The sequence below is a fragment of the Pongo abelii genome, chromosome 4 (assembly GCF_028885655.2).
Source record: "Pongo abelii isolate AG06213 chromosome 4, NHGRI_mPonAbe1-v2.0_pri, whole genome shotgun sequence".
In the NCBI taxonomy this organism is placed as follows: Eukaryota; Metazoa; Chordata; class Mammalia; order Primates; family Hominidae; genus Pongo; species Pongo abelii.
In genome coordinates, this window is record NC_071989.2 from 154,588,536 (window position 1) to 154,614,078 (window position 25,543).

Sequence of the window (25,543 nt, forward strand, 5' to 3'; positions counted from 1 at the left end):
ACATTTTTCATCTCCTTTTTCCTCCTTCATCACTTTCTCCCATCTTACGTTTCCAGGTTCTTCAAGCACTGAGATGTCTGTTTCTTCCAATTCTCTTCTCCATAATCCAAGTACCTGGGAGTGGACAAATTGATGTGTTTTTTTTTTTAAGTCAAAGGTGAGCAAATTGACTAGGGGAATTTTCTTGCTGTAAGAGAGACTAACCACTGGTCACACAGAGCCACGACACATTCATCTGACGACCTGGACATCACTTGTTTCTCCGGTTCCATGTAAATAAGTGCATCTCCCTAAAGGAAAGTAAATAAACATATATTAGATACTATGTCAAATCAATCTTCACTCCTCAAGGATAAAAATTACTATAAAAAAATGCTATACCACCAATAACTGAAACCCCACATTTTCATTATGTCTTCCCCGCCTTCTCAGGGTCAGTTATCTTCTACCTCTCCTTCTATGTAACACTTGCTTTTAAAAAGGCATGAATCTTCATCAAGTGGATCACTTTCTCTAGCTACTGATTATTTCGTTTCAGTGAAAAATTAAAAAGTGAACAAAAAGGAAAAAAAGCACAAAAGATGGTTAGCAGTTTCGAATCCTATGGTTTGAAGGTTGGGCTTCCTATGACAGTTTTTTGGGGTTTTATGTTTTTTTTGCTTTGTTTCTATTTTGACAGATAGGGTCTTGCTCTGTTACCCAGGCTGGAGTGCAGTGGCACTATCATGGCTCACTACAACCTCGACCTCCTGGCTCATGTGACCCTTCTACTTCACACTGCAGCCTCCTGAGTAGCTGGGACTACAGGCACATGTCAACCCACCCAGTTAATTTTTTAATTTTTTTATAGAAATAGGGTCTCACTATGTTGCCCAGGCTGGTCTCGAACCCCTGGGCTCAAGTATTCCACCTCAGCCTCCCAACGTGTTTGGATTACAGCCGTGAGCCACTGTGCACAGCCCTATGGCAGCTTTTTATCTTTCTTTTATTTATTTATTTATTATTATTATTATTATACTTTAGGTTTTAGGGTACATGTGCACAATGTGCAGGTTAGTTACATACGTATACATGTGCCATGCTGGTGCGCTGCTTTTATCCTTCTTATAAACTACTGCTTAAAAAAAAAAAAGATATACAAAGACTAAACATAGAAAATCTTGTTACTAAAGATTTATAGTGCCACGAAAAATTTCCACTAGAAAACTGACCATGCTTTTGATTTTTTACCAAATATAAATCTTTCTTACTGCTATTATGATCCTAAATACTTTAAGCATGAAAATTGACGATGCTTTTGATTTCTTACCAAATATAAATCTCTCTTAATGCTATGATAATCCTAAACATTTTAGGCTAGGATAATTTTTAAAAATAAAATCCAGCATTATTATTCATAAAATGATTCACTGCTCTGTTTTTAATGCAATTCTTCATGCTGAAATTAAATAGCTGGAATTTTGGTTTAAAGATGGTAGATTAAAAACAGACATTTAATTCCCTCTCAAAATTCCAATAAAAAGACAACAAAGAGGGTTTTACAAATGGCATGAACCTGCAAAGTCAAAATGAATGAGAAGAAAAAATATTAACTGAATTTTGAAAACAAAAAAGCAACATGAATGACAAATATATTAGCAGCAATTAAAAAGCTATCTGAATCCTACGACAATAGAAAAAGCTGAAAAGCAATCCACTCTGCACTCTAGTACCTCAGAAATTGGTGGCATTAAATAGAAAGAGATTCAGAAATTGGTAGCATTAAATAGCTCTAGAAATAGAGATAAGGGCCGGGCGTGGTGGCTCATGCCCATAAACCTAACACTTTGGGAGGCCAAGAGTTCAAGACCAACCTGTCCAACATGGAGAAACCCCATTCTCTACTAAAAATACAAAATTAGCTGGGCATGGTGGCGCACACCTGTAACACCCAGCTACTTGGGAGGCTGAGGCAGGAGAATCGCTTGAGCCAGGAGGCAGAGGTTGCGGTGAGCCGAGATCGTGCCATTGCACTCCAGCAGCCTGGGCAACAAGAGCAAAACTCCGAAAAAAAAAAAGAAAGAGAAGAGAGAGGGAGAGAGAGATAAGGTGAGACTGAAAAGAGGAGCACCAACTAAAGTCATTTAAAGAAGTGGGTATCTGGGAAGTGGTAAAAAAAAAAACATAAAATAATATAAGATAAAATAAAATAAAATAGAGGTTAAAACCCCATATACTGCCCCTACCTATATCAGAACCAAAAAAAAAAAAGGCTAATTCTCTGGAAAAGGTAAAAGAAAGTCTCTGAACTAGAGACAAAGTTACAAATATCATAGTAAAAATAGGGGAATTAAGTGAAAGTCAGCACACCAGATGTTGGTACACATTCCTAGCTATCTTCTCCCTTCCAACTCCCAAAATGCTCAGTTGCTTAGACTTTTTTGTTTGTTGTGAGACAGCACTCTGTCGCCCAGACTGGAGTGTGGTGGCGCCGTCTTGACTCACTGCAACCTCTGCCTCCCAGGTTCAAGTTATTCTCGTGCCTCAGCCTCTCGAATAGCTGGAATTAGAGGCAGACACTACCATGCCCGGCTAATTTTTGTATTTTTAGTAGAGACAGGGTTTCACTATGTTGGCCAGGCTTGTCTCAAACTTGACCTCAAGTGATCCACCCGTCTAAGCCTCCCAAAGTGCTGGGATTACAGGTATGAGCCACTATGCCTGGCCACTTAGACCTTTTGAGCTAGAGATTGGCAGAATCTTCTGTCGGGAAATCTAACAAACCCAAAAGCAAATACTAAAAAAACTTAACATCCGGGAGTCGCCAAGGCCCAAATGGCTCTTTCTAGATCTCCCCCAGTGAAGCCTAGTGACAAGTCCTACCCATAAGCAAAAACATTTATTTTTACACCCAAATATATTATATATCAACAGTCTTCCTCAGAGAAGTAAGATTAAGATGTCCCGTCTATGAAACAAGAACAGCATCCTACAACAAATCAGCCAGGCATGGAGGCACATGCCTGTAGTCCCAGCCACTCAAGAAGCTGAAGTGGGACGATCACTTGAGCCCAAACCCAGATCAGCCTGGGCAATATGGCAAGACCCCTGTCTCTTTAAAAAAAAAAAAAATCAATCAGAAAACAAGAATCAATTATTGAACTGGCCCAAAATTAGTAATTATTGAATCCGGTTGATAGGTATTACAGGAATTTATCATTCTACTCTCTACTTTTTTATACATTTGAAATTTTCCATATGATTCTTTAAAAATAAGTTCTTATAAGTTTGTATTCATATACACACACAAATAGTAAATAAAAGCACATAGTAAAGAAAAGCTCAGGAAGAAAATGATGAGGGACTATCCCACAAAGAGGACCAACAGGACTGCCAGGATCTAAGAGGTTCAATATCTGAATGATGGAATTCAAAAAGCGAAAATAGAGAATAAGAAAAAAATAAAATCATCAAGAAAAAAGTCAAGAAATGTTCCCCAAATTGAAGTACACAAGTTTCCAGATTGAAGGAGCCCACCAAGTACCAAGTAGAATGAATGAAAATTGACCTACACCAAAGACAAATCATGAAATTTCAGGATACTGGGAGAAAAAAGATTATACAAGCCTCCAAAGTCAGGGGAAACAAGCTACTTACAAAAACATCAGTCACTACCAGAAGAGTTTTCAACTTCTTAATAGCATCAATGAACCAAAAGATGATGAGGTAATACCCTCAGGTTTTTAAGGGAAAATTATTTCCAATCCAGAATCTATACCCAGGCAATCCAATATAAAGATAGAAGACATATCTCAGACATGAAAAGTCACAACAATTTACCTTCCAGGTACCCTTTCTCAGAAAAGCTATCAGAGGCAGAGTTTCACCAAAATGAGAAAGAATATAAGAAGGACACAGACATGGGATTAAGGAAACAGGAGATCCAGCTCAAGAGGAGCAAAGGGTATTCTTAGTAATAGTGGAGGAACATCCAAGATTTGTGCATCAGGACAGTAAGCAACCAGTTCAGACTAAAGCCAGAAAGCTCTGGAAGAGCTTTCTCTGAGATGGAACTGAAAGCACACTGATGTGTTTGAACTGAGTAAGAAAAGAAATAGACAGTTGGAAAAGAGTTGAGAAATGGAGTACTGACAAGTGTATTTTAATTAAGAATTTTTTAAAAATAAACATAACTATTAATCCCAGGGAAAACCAAAAGCTGAGGATGAAAAATTATTGTATACTACATTATGGATAAGCCATGTCTCAAAAATATGTAAATAATAACTATTGACCTAACATTTGTTATAACTACAGTGTACGGAGAAGACAGGGTATGGAGTAGTATATACCAATAAATGTGGGACGTTAGAGAAAACAAAAAGCAGGGGAAAGAGTGTAACCTTGATCTTCCTCCTACTCCTTCCAAGAGTAGGAGGTTAGTGGCTGATACCTAACCCTGAAAAAAAAAAAATCACATTACAAGCACTTAGATCAGAGATCTGTAAGAGATGGAGATCAGCCGGGCATGGTGGCTCATGCCTGTAATCCCAGCACTTTGGGAGGCCAAGGCGAGTGGATCACCTGAGGTCAGGAGTTCGAGACCAGCCTGACCAACATGGAGAAACCCCATCTCTACTAAAAATACAAAATTAGCCAGGCATAGTGGCTCATGCCTGTAATTCCAGCTACTCAGTAGGCTGAGGCAGGAGAATCACTTGAACCCAGGAGGTGGAGGTTGCGGTGAGCTGAGATCGCGCCATTGCATTCCAGTCTGTGTAACAAGAGCGAAACTCCGTCTCAAAAAAAAAAGAGCTGGAGATCAATACTAAAACGATTAAATGTTACCCCCTCCAAGGAAGAGAAATTTAAATTATGGAAAAGTGATGAGGAAATTGCTGCTTTTTTATTTCAACAAGCCTAACAGACCATTGTCTCTCTGTATCATGGGTATACAAAGTTGTCAAAAATAAAAATGTAAAGGGTTAACTCAGCTAAATAGAAGAGAGTTATAACAAAAATGGAGGGATGAGAGGAGGATGACAGAAACACCACAGAAAGAAAGGATTGTAACTACCAGTATCTAAAATGGCCACTGCCAGAAATATCATCAAAGTTCTCTATGCATGCTATGCACACATCGACTTTAGAACACTATCTTTATCAACATTATAGATGGGATGTTCAAGTTAAATGAATTGCTAAATAGGTCTATTTTCTGCCGCAAAACTATATGATATTTTTATTGCAGCTCCAGGTTCTACTGTAGAACTCACTGCTAATAACACTATCAAGTCTATTAACTAACAGCTCTTCGAAAACAGGCTTCAGAGCACAGCCTATCACATACAGCGTCAATCATCTTTTTCTGAATAGTCTTCTTTACATCTTGAACCTTCTGTCCTTTAAATCCATCCACCAACATGATCTAAAAGGATGAGAAGGGAGAAAAACCACATACAAAACAGTTAGAATCTGCCTTGAGTTTCTTTCCTAATTTTCCCTAACTAAACTTGCTTCTGCCCACCGAAATATTTTTAGTATGAAATTTATCATATTTATAACGATAATTTTTCATTTTGGTATAGCATGGATAACTAATATTTATAACACACTTATCGTTCTGTCAGTGATACCCACCTCACTAGGTATCACGGAGATACCTAGTGTGAGCATGATCAGGAAGGAATACTCACTTCCACTTCTTAAGTTTCCACATGGACAGACTTCAATTACACTCACTCACCTCATTCCTCGTGGTTTCTGAAGGAACTAAGCATATTCGGCTTCATCTCATTAGGCTCCTCTTTCTAACCCCACCTGCTGCAGGTGAGTATTCTTTGCCTGGCCATGTGATAAAGCTTGCTCTTAGAAGGAGGCCTACTCTTTCACCTCTATCTTTTTTTCAGTAGGCCAATTACGTGCTAGGGAAAAGTATTAGCTTATCCATTGTTGCCATCAATTAAGCCTCAATCACCTTCCAGCTTTCTGGTAATAAAGCAGATATTTTCACCTACATGACTCTTATTTTCATCTACATGACTCTTATATTTCTCTCAAATTGTTTCTATCTTAGGTAGAAAAGACATGCATTCTCTTTTGACATTCTAAACCTCTAACATACCAAAATACTTCAATATCTATTTAATCCAACATTATAAAGTTATATTTAATGAGTGTAGTGATTAAGAACACAAATCTGAATTAGCTGGGTGTGATGGTGGGGCCTGTAATCCCAGCTACTCGGGAGGCTGAGGCAGGAGAATTGCTTGAGCCCAGGAGGCAGAGGTCGCAGTGAGCCAAGATTGAGTCACTCCACTCCAGCCTGGGCGACAGAGCAAGACTCCGTCTCAAAAAAAAAAAAAAAAAGAACACAAATCTGGCCAGGTGCAGTGGCTCAAGACTATACTCCCAGCACTTTGGGAGGCCAAGGTAGGCAGATCACTTGGGGTCAGGAGTTTGAGACCAGTCTGACCAGTATGGTGAAATCCTCATGTCTACTAAAAATACAAAAATTAACCGGTCATGGTGGCACGTGCCTGTAGTCCCAGCTACTCAGGAGTCTAAGGCAGGAGAATCACTTGAACCCAGAAGTTGGAGGCTGCAGTGAGCTGAGACTGCGCCACCGCACTCCAGCCTGGGAGACAGAGCAAGACTCCATCACATACACACACACACACACACACACATGCAAATCCCATAGCCAGGCTACCTAGTTTGAATCCCAGTTCCCACTGGCTAACTATCTGGCTAATCTCAAGTAAATCAGTTAATCTCTTTGTGCCTCCATTTCCTCATCTGTAAATTGGAGATAAGAGTGCCTACTTCAGAATGGGGTTATTTTCAGAATTAAGTAAGTTAATATGTAAGTGCTACATAAGTGCTGCTTTTATCATCATTCAAAATATGTGTCACTTCAAAAAAAAGATATGTAACCAATTCTTGGTTATCCAGAAAAATGTAGGAAAGCTAAAACTAAAAAACATTCTTGTTGATGTCCTTAAAAATCTTCATTTGAATCTGAAGCACCTAACAACTTGTTTGGATTTTTATGTTCTCTAGCCTAGCCTTCTTTCCATGGAAATGTAAACCACATTAACATATGCACAATTAGGAGAAACAAATGGTTCAGAACATGTTTGTTGAACTCACCTGGCATTTAGTAGACATTAATAAATAAATTAATGGACTGAATAAAACTGCTTATCTAAAATATGAACTCCTTAACTAAAAGAGCAAAAGAAGGGAACAGGTATTCTCCATTCAATAAATCTTTGAAGTTTACTGCATAATAATATGAACTAATTTTTAATATCTTGTCAAGAAATTCACTCCATAGAGATTCCTAGAGGGCACGAAAAAGACAATTTCTGAAAATGCTTTTAGGCAAAGGACATGATAAAAACAAAAATTAGAAATTTGGAAATAGAATACATTCTCATATTAAGCTCTCAAATCAATGTATAGCTGAAACTATGTTAAATTTTTCTACATTTTTCTAATTAAGAAAATCACAGAGCATGGAGTAAATCAAATAAAAACTAAAAAAAATTATTACTTACACCCTCATAAAATCCTTTTAGATATATCTTCTCCTTTGCTTCTGCAAGTTTTTCTCGGTCATTCTGGCTCTGAATTTTCAACTCATCACAAATGGTTACGGCAGAAAGATTTCCAAAACCTGGGATTTCAATGACTGGCACCTGCAGCAAACAGCAATCAGGAACGTGTTCACACTGACTGAACACACAGCTCTATAAGGCACAAGTCCTTTTGCCTCTAATGTCCAATTAAGTCATTTCAGACTGTATATGTCATTATGACATTGCCACACATTAAGTAATCACAGAGTGACTAACTTCCAGATGTAAATTTGTCCTCCTACTCTCCACAGGAACTACCCATACTCTGTGTACCAACACCCCCAATGCCCTTCCCCCACCACACACACCTTTCCCAACACTCTATCCTCCACTGGCATACAATTATCTAACTAATTCATACTGAAACTAGCAAAATGATGTAAACCAGGGGTTCCCAACCCCAAGGATGTGGACTGGTACCAGTCCATGGCATTAGGAACCAGGCTGCACAGCAGGAGGTGAGCAACAGGCGAGCATCACCCCCTGAGCTTCACCTCCTGTCAGATCATGGGTGGCATGAGATTCTCATAGAAGCACGAACCCTATTGTGAACTGTGCATGGAGGGATCTAGGTTGCTTGCTCCTTATGAGAATCTAATGCCTGATAATCTAAGGTGGTATAGTTTCATCCCAAAACCATTCCCCTACCACACCCTGCTGATCCATGGAAAAATTGTCTTCCACAAAACCAGTCCCTGGTGCCAAAAAAGTTGGGGACTGCTGATGTAAACAACTAGTTTCATGGATGGTTGTGCTTTTGGTTTATATGAATTCCTCTGGATCTTTCATGAAATGAAAATCATTTGCTAGTAATTTAAAAGTTTTTCTTCTATAGATACTAACATGAAAACACAAGAAACATAAAACAGAGTTGTACAGGACTTTGTTAAAGTTATTATGGTTACAAATAAACATTCATGAAAAGGGCAAAATTTTATCTTTAGAAGCCAGGAAATTGATCATACTAGCAAAGCAAGCTACTATAAAATTGGTGATGCTAAAAAGCTATTTGTTCCAGAACTGCAGGTGCCAGGTGGTAAGAAAATGCTTGTTAGTTTTCCTTTTGCTCTTATCTACCATAGCAGGTATCAAATTAAAGTGAGTAAATCCTTAAGCAAACTCTTATTTTCATACTCCACCAACTAATTTTGTTATAAGGAAAACATGTTAGCTCTTCTTTTTCTCTGATAAAGAGATGGATGTGAATATTCTGAATTATCTATGTACTCACCGGCTCAAATGGCAAGACCATGTCATCTCTAATTCCATACTTTGCTCGTAAGGCCTACAGAAAAATTTGCAAGTTAACAATAATGATCAACACTTTACTGGTAGAATCATTGAGAGAAGCAACCTCCAAACTTTCTTAAAAGTTTCTTTAAAGTTTCTATTTGTTCTCCTCTCCATAGGGAGCAATTGTCTAACTCTGCCAAATATCTCAAAAGGGATCTGTAACCTTCAAAAATTTAATAGCTAAAGTTATAGTGAATAGCCTAAATGAAACTATACAGCCAAAAGCAAAAATGTACATAGACATACACATATCACTTAAATTGAGGTTCATATGCCAGATTTCAATGAAAATGTGAATATCAGAAAACTTTTTCAAAATTCTGTGAAACACATTTAAAATTCAAACCACAGAAAATATATAAACATCAAGAAACAAGTTAGAGGTAGCAGTTTAAAGATAAATGCATAGCTTTTTAGCCTAGTCCCACAGTGCAGTTCAGCAGTACCTAAGCAATGAGATGGTGAGGACGAAATACAAATATGAAACTCAGATACTTACTTGCTTTTTCTTCAAGTCTCTGAGGGCAGCAATATCATCAGGGGAGTCGGAAGGAACACTTGTAACCACACCAGTGCCTTATAAAACAAAGTGTGGAATTAATAACTAGAACCAACACGTGATTATCAAAATATTTCTAGAAATAAATAAACTCTTTACCTTTATCCTCCTTAATAGTTAGCATTGGGAGAACATAGATCACCTTGTATGACGTTAAAGGTGCAGAAAGTGATGCACCAAGAATTTCCTGCATAAGAAAAAAATAAATATAAAAGGTGAAGTAATTCACTGTGACCATTAGAATTAAAACTATGTTAATATTTTAAGCCCTGAGAAGCTAGTAATCAAAAATATGTGGAAATAAATTCAAGAGCTATATTGTACAACATGGTGACCAAAGGAAATAGCAATGCATTTTATACTTGAAAATTGCTGTGTAGATTTTTTTAAGAGACAGAGCCTTGCTATGTTGCCAAGGCTAGAGTGTAGTGGCTATTCACAGGTGCTATCATAGCATTCTACAGGCTCAAACTCCTGGGCTCAGGCAAGCCTCCTGAGGTCTCAGCCTCCCAAGTAGCTGGCCCTACAGGTGCACACCACTGCACCTGATTTAAATTTTAATTCTTCTCACCACAGAAAATGGTAAGTACGTAAGGTATGAATTTGTTAATTACCTCAATTTAGCCATTTCACAATGTATATATATATATTTCAAAACATATTGCGTACCATAAATACAATTTCTGTCAATTAAAAAATGAATATAGGCTGAGCGCGGTGGCTAACGCCTATAATCCCAGCACTTTGGGATGCTGAGGCAGGCGGATTGCCTGAGGTCAGGAGTTCGTGACCAGCCTGGGCAACATGGTGAAACCCCATCTCTACTAAAATACAAAAAATTACCCAGGCGTGGTGGCATGCGCCTGTAGTCCCAGCTATTTGGAAGGCTGAGGCGGGAGAATTGCTTGAACCCAGGAGGCAGAGGTTGTAGTGAGCCAAGATCGTGCCACTGCACTCTAGCCTGGGTGACAGAGCAAGATCCCATCTCAAAAAATAAAGAAAAGAATACAAATAAAATACATATGAAGTAAAACAAAACACATTCTTTTATACCTACTAGAGGAAAAATAATTTTATTTTTATTTTATTTTTTGAGATGGAGTTCTGCTCTTGTTACTCAAGCTGGAGTGCAATGGCACGATCTCAGCTCACTGCAACCTCCGCCTCCCAGGTTCCAGCGATTCCTGCCTCAGCCTCCCAAGTAGCTGGGATTACAGGCATGCACCACCACGCCTGGCTAATTTTTGTATTTTTAGTAGAGACAGGGTTTCACCATGTTGGCCAGGCTGGTCTTGAACTCCTGACCCCAGGTGATCCACCCACCTCAGCCTCCCAAAGTGCTGGCATTACAGGCATGAGCCACCGTGCCTGTCCAGGAAAAATAATTTTTAATAATTATAATAACTAAATCTGTCAATATTATGATGACATGAGTATACTAATACGTTGTTTGTGACATTGTACTCCTTGAAGAAAATATAGGAATCCACAGCAAAAGCCACAAAATGTTCATGTAACTCAGACTCAACAACAACTAATTATTCTTTCTTAAACGAGTCTACCCAATGCTGAGTTAATTATACTAGGAAAGCCTGGAAACAACTAAAGCTTCCAATGATAGAAAAAATGATTTAACAAAATATGTTACAGGAACAAGAACGGGTAACTACATATCTATTTAAAATAGTAATTATGAAGACAAAGTAAAAGGATAGCTCTAATTTCACTTGAAAAAATCCAAAAGATTAAGCAATTTTAGACCCAAATTCTCAGATGGCAATAAAGAATTTGCAGCTGCTTGCTCTAGCTAAGGAACACACTTTTCCTTTCCACATAATTCCCACCCATCCCTTTTTATTCATATATATACATATAACCTGCCTTTATAGAATTTGCAGTCATATGGATGACAGCTAAATATTATAACCATTTTAAAGGTTGAAACTATTTTGCAATTTATAACATCCATGTCCCTCACGCCAGAATTTGCTCAAATTAACAGCGAGAAAAGTTGCATTAAGAATAGGAAAACATGTGTATCCCTAATACTGTTCCCAAGAACTTCTCAGACAAAATTCCAACATTAGGAACTAAGGAGATGTGGCAGTGCTGCTTTTAACAGAAAAAGGCAGGAAACAATTCAAATATCCATTAATAGAGAATGGTTAAGTAAATTGTGGTACAGCCAAACAATGAAATATTATGTAGCTATAAAAAAATGAGAATAAAGAAGCTGTTTATGTACTGACAAAATGATTGCCAAGATACAAATAAAAAAGCAAGATGTGGTACAATCCATATAAAGTATATTGCCATTTGTGTAAAAACAGAGGGACAAAGAGTATGTGCGTATTCGCTTGTGTATACATGAAATATTACCAGGATACACAACACACAGATATTACTAACTACCTCTAGAATGGGGAACTTTTGTATCTTTTTGTGTTTTTTGAATTTTGGGACTTGTAAATATACTGCAATCAAATAAAAAGTATTAAATAAGGAATAAAATAGTTCAATTTAAAAGAACTGAGATGGTACTCTACTCATATTTTTCTTTTTAAAAAATTATTTAAGATACCAAAGATCAGCATTCACTAAATGGAATTAAACACACTCAGAAATATTGATAATAAAGTAGATAAGGCTGGGTGCAGTGGCTCACACCTGTAATCCCTGCACTTTGGGAGGCCGAGGCGGGTGGGTCACCTGAGGTCAGGAGTTCAAGACCAGCCTGGCCAACATGATGAAATGCTGTCTCTACTAAAAATACAAAAAATTAGCTGGGCATGGTGGTGCGCACCTGTAATCCCAGCTACTCAGGAGGCTGAGGCAGGAGAATCGTTTGAACTCAGGAGGCAGAGGTGCAGTGAGCTGAGATCACGCCACTGAACACCAGCCTGGGCAACAAGAGCAAAACTGTCTACAAAAATAAAAATAAAAATAAAATAAAGTAGATGAGCTGTGTAACCATCCATATTTAATTAATATCAACCAAGACTTTCTTCACACGAAAAAAAAAAAAGGCAGCTACAATTCCAAATTTAGTATTACCACGAATTCAGGTAATAGTATTTTTAAAATAATATAATGACTAATGCAGCTATTAAATCTCTTGGGGAGGACTGCTTATATTTTTCAACCAGATATTTACCGAGTTGAAACCTAAAAATCAAATGTGCTATCTTATGATACAGTCATACAATGAATATTACACAACAATAAAAAAGAACTACTCCTACAACATGTATGAATCTCACAAACATCATGTTAAGCAGAAGAAGCCACACACAAAACAGTCAGACTATACAATTCCATTATGTAAAGTTCAAGAACAACTAATCTTTGGTGAAGTCAGAGCAGTGGTTACCTTTGGAGGAGAGAGGTGAGTACTAATGATATGGACATAAGAGAGCCTTCTGGAGTGCTAAAACTGTTCTATATCTTGATTTAGGTGGTGCTTAAGTGTATATACATATGAAAATGCACCAAAACACACAAGATTTACACACTGTACTGCATGTACACCTCATTTTTTAAGGTTGTAATGCTCTTTTCTCAATATTCATTGTTGAAATTTTCCTTGAAATTTATGCATTAAAATAAAAAATCTGCTATCCAACTTACCTCCCCCATTAATTCCTTAACAACAGGCACCACACCATTGTCTTTGGTAAAGCCCTGGTATGACATATTCCTGGCTGCTTTTTGGGTACAGATGAATATATCACCATTCACCGTCTCAAATCCAATGTACTTCATATCAGGACGAACCCAACAATTTGTCTGCCCAAACAAGGTCTCAGGTCTGAGAGTAGCAGCCACCAAGAAAATATTTTTACCTTTCAGGCCACTGAGAAAAAAAAACAAATATTGATGTAAAAACATGTCAACTGTGTAACAACCATCTGATGGTTCAGAAATGATAAAGCAATTACTCTGGCAAACCTACCTTAATTTAGATGGGTATGGCTCAAGCACCTTCAATTTGAGTAAAGTATATTCCTGAGGTCCAACACCCTAAGCAAAGAAACGATACAAAAATTTGAAGGAAAAAAAAGACTTGCCTTAAACCTGCTAATCTATGTGAGAGATCTGATTCAAATCCCTAAAATGGGTTCTTGCATTATTAATTTTTTTTTCCAGAGAAACGATTGCCAGTGGTGTGCTAACCATACCCACACAGAAGTCCAGTATGTTAGGAGAGATTTGGAGTAATTGCCCAAAATAGTGTTTGCCAAAATGAAGGTGAGAAGACACAACCCTAATTCCATCCCAGGGCATGTCCCACATAGTAGTCATCAAAGGAAGACACTAGACCAGAGGTCAGAGATAATGTGCATTCTAAACTTAATTTGCTCCCTTACTAATGGTTGGACCCAAGGTAGTCATAATCTCTCTAACCCTTTCTTTCCTTATTGGTAAAATAAGGATGTTGTATCTCAGATAGGACTGTCCTGAGGAACACACAAGATAACGGATGAAAAATGCTTTGAAAAATCTACAAAGGATTACTGAAATCTAGGATATTGCTGCCATTGGCTATATTAAAATTTTACTGGGTCTTAAGTCTCTCAAATCTTTTAAAATTTTGATCAACTCTCACTTAGATAAATTACATCAAAACTGAAGGCTGATTTTGAAAATATGTTCAAAGATGGTAATAAAGAATGATGCAATCATAGGGAATCATAAGTTCAGATGCTGGCATTGTCATTGACTTTTACTGTGCCATGGATTTAGCCAAATCACTTACTCTTGATTTATTCAAGTATTTCAGACAATAATGTTAATCATGTGTTCTACAGGAATTAGAATGAACTTCTAGGCATGGCTAGAAGCACTTTGGAAATAAGCAAGAAGGCACATGATCAAAGCAAATATAACTGGAATCTGTGTACATCAAATCTTAAGTCACATATCTTATTACCTCTCCCCAAGCTTTCTTTTTAGAGCTGTTTATTTTCCAGATGGTGCTTCACAACATTAGCATGCATATACATCACATTGAGAGCTCGTAAAAAGATATTCCTGGAGGCCGGGCACGGTGGCTCACGCCTGTAATCCCAGCACTTTGGGAGGCCAAGGCAGGCAGATCACGAGGTCAGGAGATTGAGACCATCCTGGCTAACACGGTGAAACCCTGTCTCTACTAAAAATACAAAAAATTAGCCAGGTGTGGTGGCGGACGCCTGTAGTCCCAGCTACTCAGGAGGCTGAGGCAGGAGAATGGCATGAACCCAGGAGGCGGAGCTTGCAGTGAGCCGAGATAGCGCCACTACAGTCCGGTCTGGGCGAAAAAGTGAGACTCTGTCTGGAAAAAAAAAAAAAAAAAGATATTCCTGGGCCCCACCCCCAGAACTTTTGATTCAGCAATTTTGGGGTGAGGCTAAACAATGTGCTTTCCTGTAACAAACCGATGCAGCTGTCCTCAGATGACTCTTAGGATAGCTAGGTACTACACAAGATACAGGTACCTGTATTGATATTCTATCTCCTCTTCATATCCACCAGAGTATCAGGACTACATCTCTCAGCACTACGAAGAAGTTATTTTTAGGTTTCTATTTCTTAAACTCTATGGTCATATTAAGGATTATTATAATAGCTACTCTGTCTCACAAATAATCACCTCTCCAGTTTGTCTATCATGATCCATGCAAGGCTGTCCATCTTTCGGAGAATAAATGGTATACCTAAAAAATAAACAAAAAGTGACAAACATTATTATAATATTCACATTTTATCCTACCATATTTGCCTGTGTTGCACCTAATTTCTTACATGTCTTGTAACTAGAATTTCTGAGTAGATATCTGTATCTATTATGTGTACTCTTATGGTAGTTCCACTGTCAACCTACTTATTTAATGAAAGCTTTCTACCTTCGTCAAAGGTAATACCACTGAAAAATACACACGGATCTTGGCTTTGTGGTATTGAACAAAAGATTATAAAACATAAATTGACTTAACAAATGAAACTATCAGGAAGTTGATTATGTAGATTAATCAAGGAAGATAACTTATTTTCATTTCTTAAGTTATCTTCCTTGATTAATCTACATAATCAAGGAAGAATCTTAATTTATAGAACAAAGTATAAAATAAAACACAAATCAAATGATTACTTTTCTGCTTGGCAGGGAATACTGAACAGAATCTTTAGTAAGATAATAAAAGCCCACCCTTCCATTCTCCCTGGTTATATCTGTCATAAACACTAAGCAGCTCACACAAATTAAGACACTGGTAAGGAAAAAAGGAAAACAAAGGATACAAAAGAATAGAAAAAATGTATTTTAAAAACAGAAAGATAATGGGAAAAGGTAGGCTACACGGTATTTATTTATTCATGTAAGCAATCCTCCTGCCCCATCCTCTCAAGTAGCTAGGACTACAGGTGCATGCCACCATGCCTGGCTAATTTTTTTTTTATATAAAGAGATGCGGTCTCGCTATGTTGCCCAGGCTGGTCTCAAACTCCTGGCCTCAAGCAATCCCCTCACCTCAGTTTCCCAAAGCACTGGGATTGCAGGCGTGAGCCTCCATGCCCAACTGATTTTTGCTTTACTATGCTCAAGTATAACAAACTCACCGCTTCCCAAATTTAATTTTGTTTCTTTCTCTTAATGTTAAAAATTGCCATCTGACAAATGAATCATAGTAAGGATTAACATCAGTGGTGATGAAGGAACGACGCCAGTCTACCTATAAAAGGAAAGTTTTAAAAGGCAATTACTGAGAAATACACAAATTTTGTTTGAGTAAGAATTCCTATGAATCAATTATTTACTCTTCTAACTTTGAATCAGATCAACTATTAAAAATAATTTTCCAAGTTCCACTATTAAAAGTATATCACAATTATTACCTTAATTTACTTAAAGTATGTTTTTAAGCATATACATATACATATTAACAAACATATAGAAGCTATAATAAATTAAGAAGAAACATTTAATCCTACCTTTATGTATTCCTAAATATTCAAGTTAAACTTGGGCTTCTTCACATTCTTTGAATAAAGCTCCTTTCTACTAATTGTTAATATGTCAATATACATCCTAATTCAACAAATAGTGAAGTATTCATTGTTATGAGACCCATAAGCAATGTCAGATTCTAGTCTGACAATAACAGTACTAATTCTTTAGTGGCATACAGGGGATATATTATTCTAAAATTAGGAGTTGGTCCAAATCTCATATAATCACACAAATATACAGACATATCTGGGAGATATTGTGGGTTTGGTTCTAAACCACCACAACAAAACAAGTCACACAAATTTTTTGATTTCCCAAGGCATATATATGTTTATATTATATTGAATTATATTAAGTATGCAATAAACTTATATTTAAAAAGACAATGTATATACCTTAATTTTAAAATACATCATGGCTATAAAATGCTAATAATCATCTGAGCCTTCAGTTGAGTTGTAATCTTTGTGCTGGTGGAGAGTCTTGCCTCAATGATGACGGCTGCTGACTGATCAGAGAAGTGGCTACTGAAGGTTGTGATGGCTATGGCAATTGCTTAAACTAAGACAACAATGAAGTTTGCCACATCCATTGACTCTTCCTTTCACAAAGATTTCTCTGTAGCATGCAATGCTGTCTGACAGCATTTTCCTCATAATAGAACTTTCAAAACTGGGAGTGGGCGGGGCATGGTGGCTCATGCCTGTAATTCCGGCACTTTGGGAGGCCAAGGCAGGCGGATCACCTGAAGTCGGGAGTTCTAGACCAGCCTGACCAACGTGGAGAAACTCCGTCTCTACTAAAAAAAAAAAAAATACAAAAGACAAAATTAGCCACGTGTAGTGGCGCATGCCTGTAATCCCAGCTACTGGGGAGGCTGAGGCAGGAGAATCACTTGAACTCGGGAGGCAGAGGTTACAGTGAGCCGAGATCATGCCATTGCACTCCAGCCTGGGCAACAAGAGCAAAACTCCGTCTCAAAAAAAAAAAAAAAAAGCGGAGTGAATCCTCTCAAAACCTGCCACTGCTTTATCAACTAAAGTTTATGTGATATTCAAAATCTTTGTCACTTCAACAATGTTCACTGCACCTTTACCAGAAGCAGACTCCATCTCAAGAAACTACTTTTTTTGCTCATCCATAAGAAGCAAATCCTCATCCATTCAAGTTTTCTCATGAGATTACAGCAATTCAGGCTTATCTTCAAGCTCCACTTGTAATTCTAGTTCTCTTGCAATTTCTACCACATCTGCAGTAACCTCCTCCCCTGAAGTCTTGAATCTCTCAACGTCATCCATAAGAGTTAAAATCAGCTTCTTCCAAACTCCTGTTAATGTTGATATTTTGACCTCTTCCCATGAATCATGAATGTTCTTAATGGCATCTAGAACAATGAATCCTTTCCAGAAGGTTTTCTATTTACTTTGCCCAGATCCATCAGAGGAATTACCATCTATGACTGTTATAGCCTTATAAAATGTATCTCTTAAATAAGAAGACCTACAAGTTGAATGACTCCTTGATTCATGGACTGTAGAATGAATGTTGTGTTTGCAGGCATAAAAACATTCATCTCCTTGTATATCTCCATCAGAGCTTTTGAGTGACTGGGTGCATTGTCAATGAACAGTAATATTTTGAAAGAAATATTTTTTTTTCCTGAGCAATAAGTCTCAAGAGTGGGCTTAAAACATTCACAAAACCATGCTTTAAACAGATGTGCTGTCACCCAGTCTTTATTTCCATTTATAGAGCATAGAGTAGATTTGACACCATTCTTAAAGGCCTTAAAATTTTCCAAATGGTAAATGAGCATTGATCTCAACTTAAAGTCAATAGACACATTAGCCTCTAACAAGAAACAGCCCATCCTTTAAGCCAGACACTGACTTCTCTCTAGCTATGGAAATCTTACAGCATCTTAATCACTGGAGGAAAGCTGTTTTGTCTACATTGAAAATCTGTTGTTTAGTGTAGCCACTTTCATCAATGATCTTAGCTAGATCCCCTAAATAACTTGCTGCAGCTTCTACATCAGCATTTGCTGCTTCACCTTGCAGCAGAGTCTCGCTCTTGTTGCCCAGGCTGGGTTGCAATGGCGCAGTCTCAGCTCACTGCAACCTCCTGGGTTCAAGCAATTCTCCTCCTTCAGCTTCCCAAGTAGCTGGGATTATAGGAGCCCACCACCATACTCAGCTAATTTTTGTATTTTTAATACAGACAGGGTTTCCCTAGATGGCCAAGCTGGTCTTGAACCCCTGGCCTCAGGTGATCCACCCACCTTGGCCTCCCAAAATGCTGGGATTGCAGGCTTGAGCCACCACGCCCAGGCTACAACTTGCACTTTTCTATTATGGAAATGGCTTCTTTCCTTAAACCTCAAGAACTAACCTCTGCTAGCCTCCAACTTCTCTTCTGCATCTTCCTCACCTCCCTCAGCCTTTACAGAACTGAAGAGTTAGGGCCTTCCTCTGGATTAGGGTTTGGCTGAAGGAAATGTTGTGGCTGGTTTGATCTTCTATATGGACCAAACTTTCTCCATATCCGCAATAAGGTCACTTCATTTTCTTATCATTCATGTGTTTACTGGAGAAGCACCTTTCATCTCCTTCAAGAACTTTTCTTTGGGCCAGGTACAGTGGCTTATGCCTATAATCCCAGCACTTTGGGAGGCTGAGATGGGCAGATCACCTGAGGTCAGGAGTTCAAGAACAGCCTGGCCAACATAGTGAAACCTTGTCTCTACTAAAAATACAAAAATTAGCCAGGCGTGTTGGCAGACGCTTGTAATCCCAGCTACTCGGGAGGCTGAGGCAGAAGAATAGCTTGAACCTGGGAGGCAGAGGTTGCCGTGAGCCGAGATCACACTACTGCACTCCAGCCTGGGTGACAGAGCGAGACTCCATCTCAAAAAACAACAAAAAAAGAACTTTTCTTTGCATTCATAACTTGGCAGACTGTTTGGCACAACAGGCCTAGCATTTAGCCTATCTTGCCTTTCAACATGCCTTCCTAAGCTTAATCATTTCTAGCTTTTTACTTAAAATGAGAGACATGCGACTCTCCCTTTCACACGAACACTTAGAGGCCATTATAAGGTTAATAACTGGCTTCAAGATTGTTGTTTATTAGAAAACAGGGAAAACCAAGGAGAGAAAGAGGGAAACAAGCCAGTCAGTGGAGCAGTCAGAACACAAACATTTACCAATTAAGTTTGCAATCTTTTATGGGTACAGTATGTGGCAACCCAAAACAATTAGAATAATAACATCAAAGATCACTGAATATAGATCACCATAACAGATAATAATAAAGTTTGAAATATCAAAATAATTGCCAAAATGTGACATGAAGTAAGCAAATGCTGTTGGAAAAATGGTGCCACTAGACTTGCTCATCGCAGGGTTGCCACAAATCTTCAATTGGTAAAAAAAAATCAATTTCTGGAAAGCACAATAAAGCAAAGTACAATAAAAAAAGCACATACTTGTAAATGCTTTCCTCATATTTTCTTTATAGACATACCTTCAAACCCAATCTCTTTAAATCCTGAATAGCCAGTGGCGGGAAATAATCAAGCCAATGTTCTGCTTCAGAAAATTTTACTATCTCTTCATCAGACAGACCAAGGGATTTCATAATGCCCCACTGGTATTTAGAAGATCCAGCTTTAGCAGCAGCTTTACTCTGAAAATAATGGAGAAAAATAAACTCGATCAAAGAATAACCAACACTCGAGGAAAATGACCCAAGATATTAATGAATGTAATTTTTTTACATTCTAAAATAATGCTGATACATCCGAACACTGCAGGAATTAGTTGTACTATTAGTCTGTACTAAAGTCTGTACTAAATAGTACTAATTTAGTCTGTCAAACTGTATAGCCAAGATATCCGCCAAGACACTGGCACCAATAATAACTAAATGGATGGCAACATAAAGAACTACCCATCATGAAGATAAGATCTCAATACCAAACCTTCTGTTTCTTTTATCCTAATACCACATTTACCTTATTTACCTATAAAGAGGCTACTCACAAGACTTTCCTCCTTTTCCAAAAATTATGAATATCCAAAAGACAACCAAATGCCAGAAGTTGAAGGTAGGAAATTTGGTTAAGCTGTAACACTATAATGAGGCAGCATAAGAAAATTTTGAGGGTGACAGAACTGCTCTATATGATACTGTGCTGGTAGAAACATGACTCCGGGCATTTTCAAACTCACAGAATTATACACCACAAAGAGGAAATTTTGGGCCAGGCACAGTAGCTCACACCTGTAATCCCAGCACTTTGGGAGGCCGAGGCAAGCGGATCACGAGGTCAGGACTTCGAGACCAGCCTGGCCAATGTGGTGAAACCCCGTCTCTACTAAAAATACGAAAATTAGCCGGGCATGGTGGCGAGCGCCTGCAACCCCAGCTACCCTGGAGGCTGAGGCAGGAGAATCGCTTGAACCGGGAGGCGGAGGTTGCAGTGAGCCGAGACTGTGCCACTGTACTTCAAAGCCCAGGCAACAGAGAGAGACTCCATCTCAAACAACAACAACAACAACAATAACAATAATACAAAAATTAGCTAGGCGTGGTGGCACACGCCTATAATCCCAGCTATTTGGGAGACTAAAACATGAGAATTGCTTGAACCCAGGAGGCAGAGGTTGCAGTGAGCCAAGACTGCGCCACTGTACTCCAGCCTGGGTGACAGAGCAAGACTATGTCTTGAAAAAAACAAAAAAAAAAGTAAATTTTATGGTATGTAAATTTTTAAAAAATTCAGCCAGGATGCTGAAGGAACCTAAGGAGGAATGCAGACTGTGACAAATCTATCTAACTGCATTACAAGTATATGATATAACCACACTCAAGGGGGAGGGAAGAAAGGAGCTGATCTAGGCAGTTTTGGAAAACAGTGTGATTAGATTCTAAAGACAAAAAGAATTACACACGAACACTGTACTTTCGTCAGTAAAATTTTTTCTCCCAGGGGTATAGGTTGGCAATTTTGAAACTACTTTACTAGTAGTCTAGGATTGAACAAATAAATAAATATACTATAGGTAATGAGAGCCAAGTTTCTCACTGTTGTAGTAAGAAGTCACAAATAAGCCAAGGGAAAATGCTAGAATGAGACCCATGGTGCTAAAATGGAGCCAGGGGTATCAATATGAACTTGCTTGTTTTTTAATAAACATTCAAATAGATAAAGAAATAAAAACAGATGTGTATGCATGGCTTAGCAGACATAAATATATTTCCTTGCTCTTTCCACTGAGAGTACCTAGAAGCAGTGATACTCCCAGGCAATGAGCACACCCAGCACTCAGACCTTAGTTTCTGAATACTATTCTTCAATAAAAGAAACCTTGGAGAAGTGGTTGAGTCCTTGGTTGAATCACGGAAAATACAAGCCTGGAACAGCTTGCGACACCATAAAGAAAGAAAGCGCTTTGAACAAAGGAAGATGAGGGAATGTCTAATGGACACAGGAGCCAAGCTAAAAAAACTCCCAATGGCCAAAGCTAGAACAATTTATTTATTCTAGCTTTATTCTAATAAAAAAGAACAATTTGACAACAAGTTACGGTGTTGTTAACAACCACACACACACACACACAAAAACAACCCAATAGCCAGGCACAGAGGTATAAGCCTGTAGTTCCAGCTACTCAGGAGCCTGAGGTGAGAAGACAGCTTGAGCCCCAGAGCTGAAGGCCAGCAACACAGTGAGACTCCATCTCTTAAAAAACAAAAAGCTCAATGGTATTGGCTTATAACCTAAAGAATAAAGTAAATATCCATGAATCCATATGACATAGAAAGGACAGAATAAGTAAGTGGGGGAGAAAGGACAGCTCTTCCTTTCAGAAGAATTATAGATAATAAATGTAAAAAGAACAAGGAAAATGGAAAATCATGATTAGAAGACTATAGTAATAATTGTTGTAGGCAAGATCCACTGATGAATGCTAAAATTAATGAGCAAATATTTAAAAAGAAACACAGTATTATTTCCATGGCCTCAAAAGATCTCTCCCAAAATATATATTAATTATAAAAAAAAATGAAATCTTTACAGGAGAAAAACCTGGCAGACACCATCTTAACCAAATGATCAATGTTAACATCACCAATAATAAGACATATCAGTATCATATACTCCCTAATGTTTGAGAACGACAAATTACCTAATAGTCTTCCTTCAAATCAATAACCTCAATCTAACGATGAGAAAGCATCAAACTCAAACTGAGGCATAATCTATAATTACCTGACCAGTATTTGTTAAAAGTATAAAGGTCATGGAAGAAAACGAAAGATAGAAAAGATTAAGGAAACATAGTAAGGATACATGACAACTAACTGCAATGTGGGATCCTGGATTGGACACTGGAAGAGAAAAGGACATTAGTGAAAAAACTGGTAAAATCCAAAAAGTCTGTAGTTTAGTAAACACTACTGTACTAATGTCAATTCCTTAATTTGAAAAATAGCATCATAGTTATATAAGATGTAACATCTATATACTATCTTGCAGTTCTTCTGTAAATCTAAAATTACTTCAAAAAAGAGGAAAAAAGAAATAGGGAAGTCAGAAAGATAATTTTTTTTTTTTTTTTTTTTTTGAGACAGAGTCTCACTCTGTTGCCCAGGCTGGAGTGCAGTGGCGCGATCTGGGCTCACTGCAAGCTCCGCCTCCCGGGTTCACGCCATTCTCCTGCCTCAGCCTCCCAAGTAGCTGGGACTACAGGCACCCGCCACCACGCCTGGCTAATTTTTTGTAGAGATGGGGTTTCACCGTGTTCACCAGGATGGTCTCGATCTCCCGACCTCGTGATCTGCCTGCCTCGGCCTCCCAAAGTGCTGAGATTACAGGCTTGAGCCACCGTGCCCGGCCAGAAAGATAATTTTTTGCTTTGATACTTTAAACACATTTTATGTGTTGGGCACTGTGCTAGTACTGGGAATGCACATATAAATCAGAAAAATACAAAACTTCAACCAACATAAATATCAACCACTATCAAACCTTTTTTCCTTTAGCTTTATCCTTAATTCTTATATCTTCTGTTTTAACATTGGTTTCTTCCTCTTCATCTTCTTCATCTGGAAAATCAGGGGGGCAACCATACAGCTCTATTTCTCTTTTCAACTTATCAGCACATGCCTACAACGAATATTAGAGATAATGAAATTCAAAATCAAGGTAGACACAATTTCAGGTTTTTACTGTTTTTATTGCCAACTAAAATTGACTCTGAAATGTTTGCAATATATTGATACATATGCGGCTCCACTACAGAAAACTGAAATGGAGGCTGGGAGCAGTGGCTCACGTCTATAATCCCAGCACTTTGGGAGGCTGAGGCAGGCAGATCACTTGTCAGGAGTTCGAGACCAGCCTGGCCAACATGATGTCTCTACTAAATATAAAAATTAGCTGGGTGTGGTAGCACACGCCTGTAATCCCAGCTACTTGGCAGGTTGAGGTGACAGGATCACTTAAAACCAAGAGGCAGAGGGTGCAGTGAGCCAAGATCACATCACTGCACTCTAGCCTGGGCAACAAAGCAAGAATGAGCCCCATGTCTCAAAAAAATAAAATAAAATAAAATAAAGGTATAAATCATGTACCTCAAAATTCACTAATTTATAAAGTAGTATTTTACCTCATTTACTCAAAAGCATTTATTCAACACCCAGAATATTCAATATAGTATACTATATACCATATATATTAGATATATAAAGATATAGGAAACATAATGTGTTATCATTTTGGATAACATTAATAACATTGTTTCTCAATTTAAAGATTACTGTCAGGAGGGGGGAGGGATAGCATTAGGAGATATACCTAATGTAAATGACGAGTTAATGGGTGCAGCACACCAATATGGCACATGTATACATATGTAACAAAGCTGCACATTGTGCACATGTACCCTAGAACTTAAAGTATAATAATAAAAAAAAATAAAAACAAAAATAAAATCCCACCAGCAAGAAAGAAAGATAGATAGATTACTGTCACATATACTCTATTAGTTATCATCACAAGCCTACCAAGTAGATAGGATAGGCTTTAAGTCAGAAAACAAACAGAGATGAAGCGATTTACCCAAGGTTATACAGCTAGCAAAGCTGCAGACTTAACCTTGGACTTTCCACTCTAGCTCTTATCAATTATACCACAATGAGCCCACTGTCAAAAACAAAGATGACACCAAGTAAACACTGTTAAAGTTAGGAGAAAAATAAGAAATACAGAAGTAAAAATTTTTTAAATGGAAAAAGCTCTTCTATCTAGAAGAATTTCAACCACTAATAGAATAATAAAAACAGGCAAGGATGATTAAAGGATGCTAAAACCACAGGTTATTGAGTAACAGGACATTCAGAGGCTCTCAAAGTGTTATCCTATAGATTACTTTTTAATTTCTTTTTTTTTTTTTGAGATGGAATTTTACTCTTGTTGCCCAGGCTGGAGTGCAATGGTGCAGTTTCGGCTCACTGCTACCTCTACCTCCCGGGTTCAAGCAATTCTCCTGACATAGCTCCAAAGTAGCTGGAATTACAGGCACCTGCCACCACGCCCGGCTAATTTTTGTATTTTTAGTAGAGATGGGGTTTCACCACGTTGGCCAGGCTGGTTTTGAACTCCTGACCTCATGTGATCCTCCCGCCTCGACCTCCCAAAGTGCTGGGATTACAGGCGTGAGCCACCGTGTCTGGCCTTACTTTTTAATTTTATAGGAGGAAGAGTCACCTTTAGAATGAGGAAACCTGGCAGGATTAACTTAATTTCACTAAAATGGGACAAATAACCATTTTATATGCTTTTGAGGTGATACAATGGGAAGTTAATACCTCAACAATGAAGTATTCTTGTCAAAATATTTAGCCCAACCCTAATAATGAAAAAACAATCGGAAAACTCATATCATGGGACATTCTACAAAATAACTAGCTTAGACTTCAAAAACATCAATATCACGAAAAACAACTAAAAGATAGTGAAAAGAATGGATAACTAGATGCAATGTGTGCTCCACAAAATAAAAAGTGAAAAAC

The 25,543-nt window shown here is 38.0% G+C and overlaps 1 protein-coding gene across 2 annotated transcripts in view; it reads right to left on the bottom strand.

Moving 5' to 3' along the window:
* LARS1 (leucyl-tRNA synthetase 1) overlaps positions 1-25,543 on the bottom strand; it is a 66,758-nt gene that overhangs the window by 30,410 nt on the left and 10,805 nt on the right. For both annotated transcript variants that reach the window (XM_063724302.1, XM_063724303.1), the window contains 13 exons: positions 23,499-23,636; positions 19,988-20,149; positions 16,072-16,184; positions 15,107-15,170; positions 13,427-13,494; positions 13,102-13,327; positions 9,574-9,661; positions 9,415-9,491; positions 8,854-8,907; positions 7,542-7,682; positions 5,330-5,407; positions 205-290; positions 49-114 (listed from right to left, as the gene is read on the bottom strand). In XM_063724302.1, the coding sequence (XP_063580372.1) occupies positions 49-114; positions 205-290; positions 5,330-5,407; positions 7,542-7,682; positions 8,854-8,907; positions 9,415-9,491; positions 9,574-9,661; positions 13,102-13,327; positions 13,427-13,494; positions 15,107-15,170; positions 16,072-16,184; positions 19,988-20,149; positions 23,499-23,636 (1,361 nt within the window). The remainder of the gene's footprint in view (positions 1-48; positions 115-204; positions 291-5,329; positions 5,408-7,541; positions 7,683-8,853; positions 8,908-9,414; positions 9,492-9,573; positions 9,662-13,101; positions 13,328-13,426; positions 13,495-15,106; positions 15,171-16,071; positions 16,185-19,987; positions 20,150-23,498; positions 23,637-25,543) is intronic.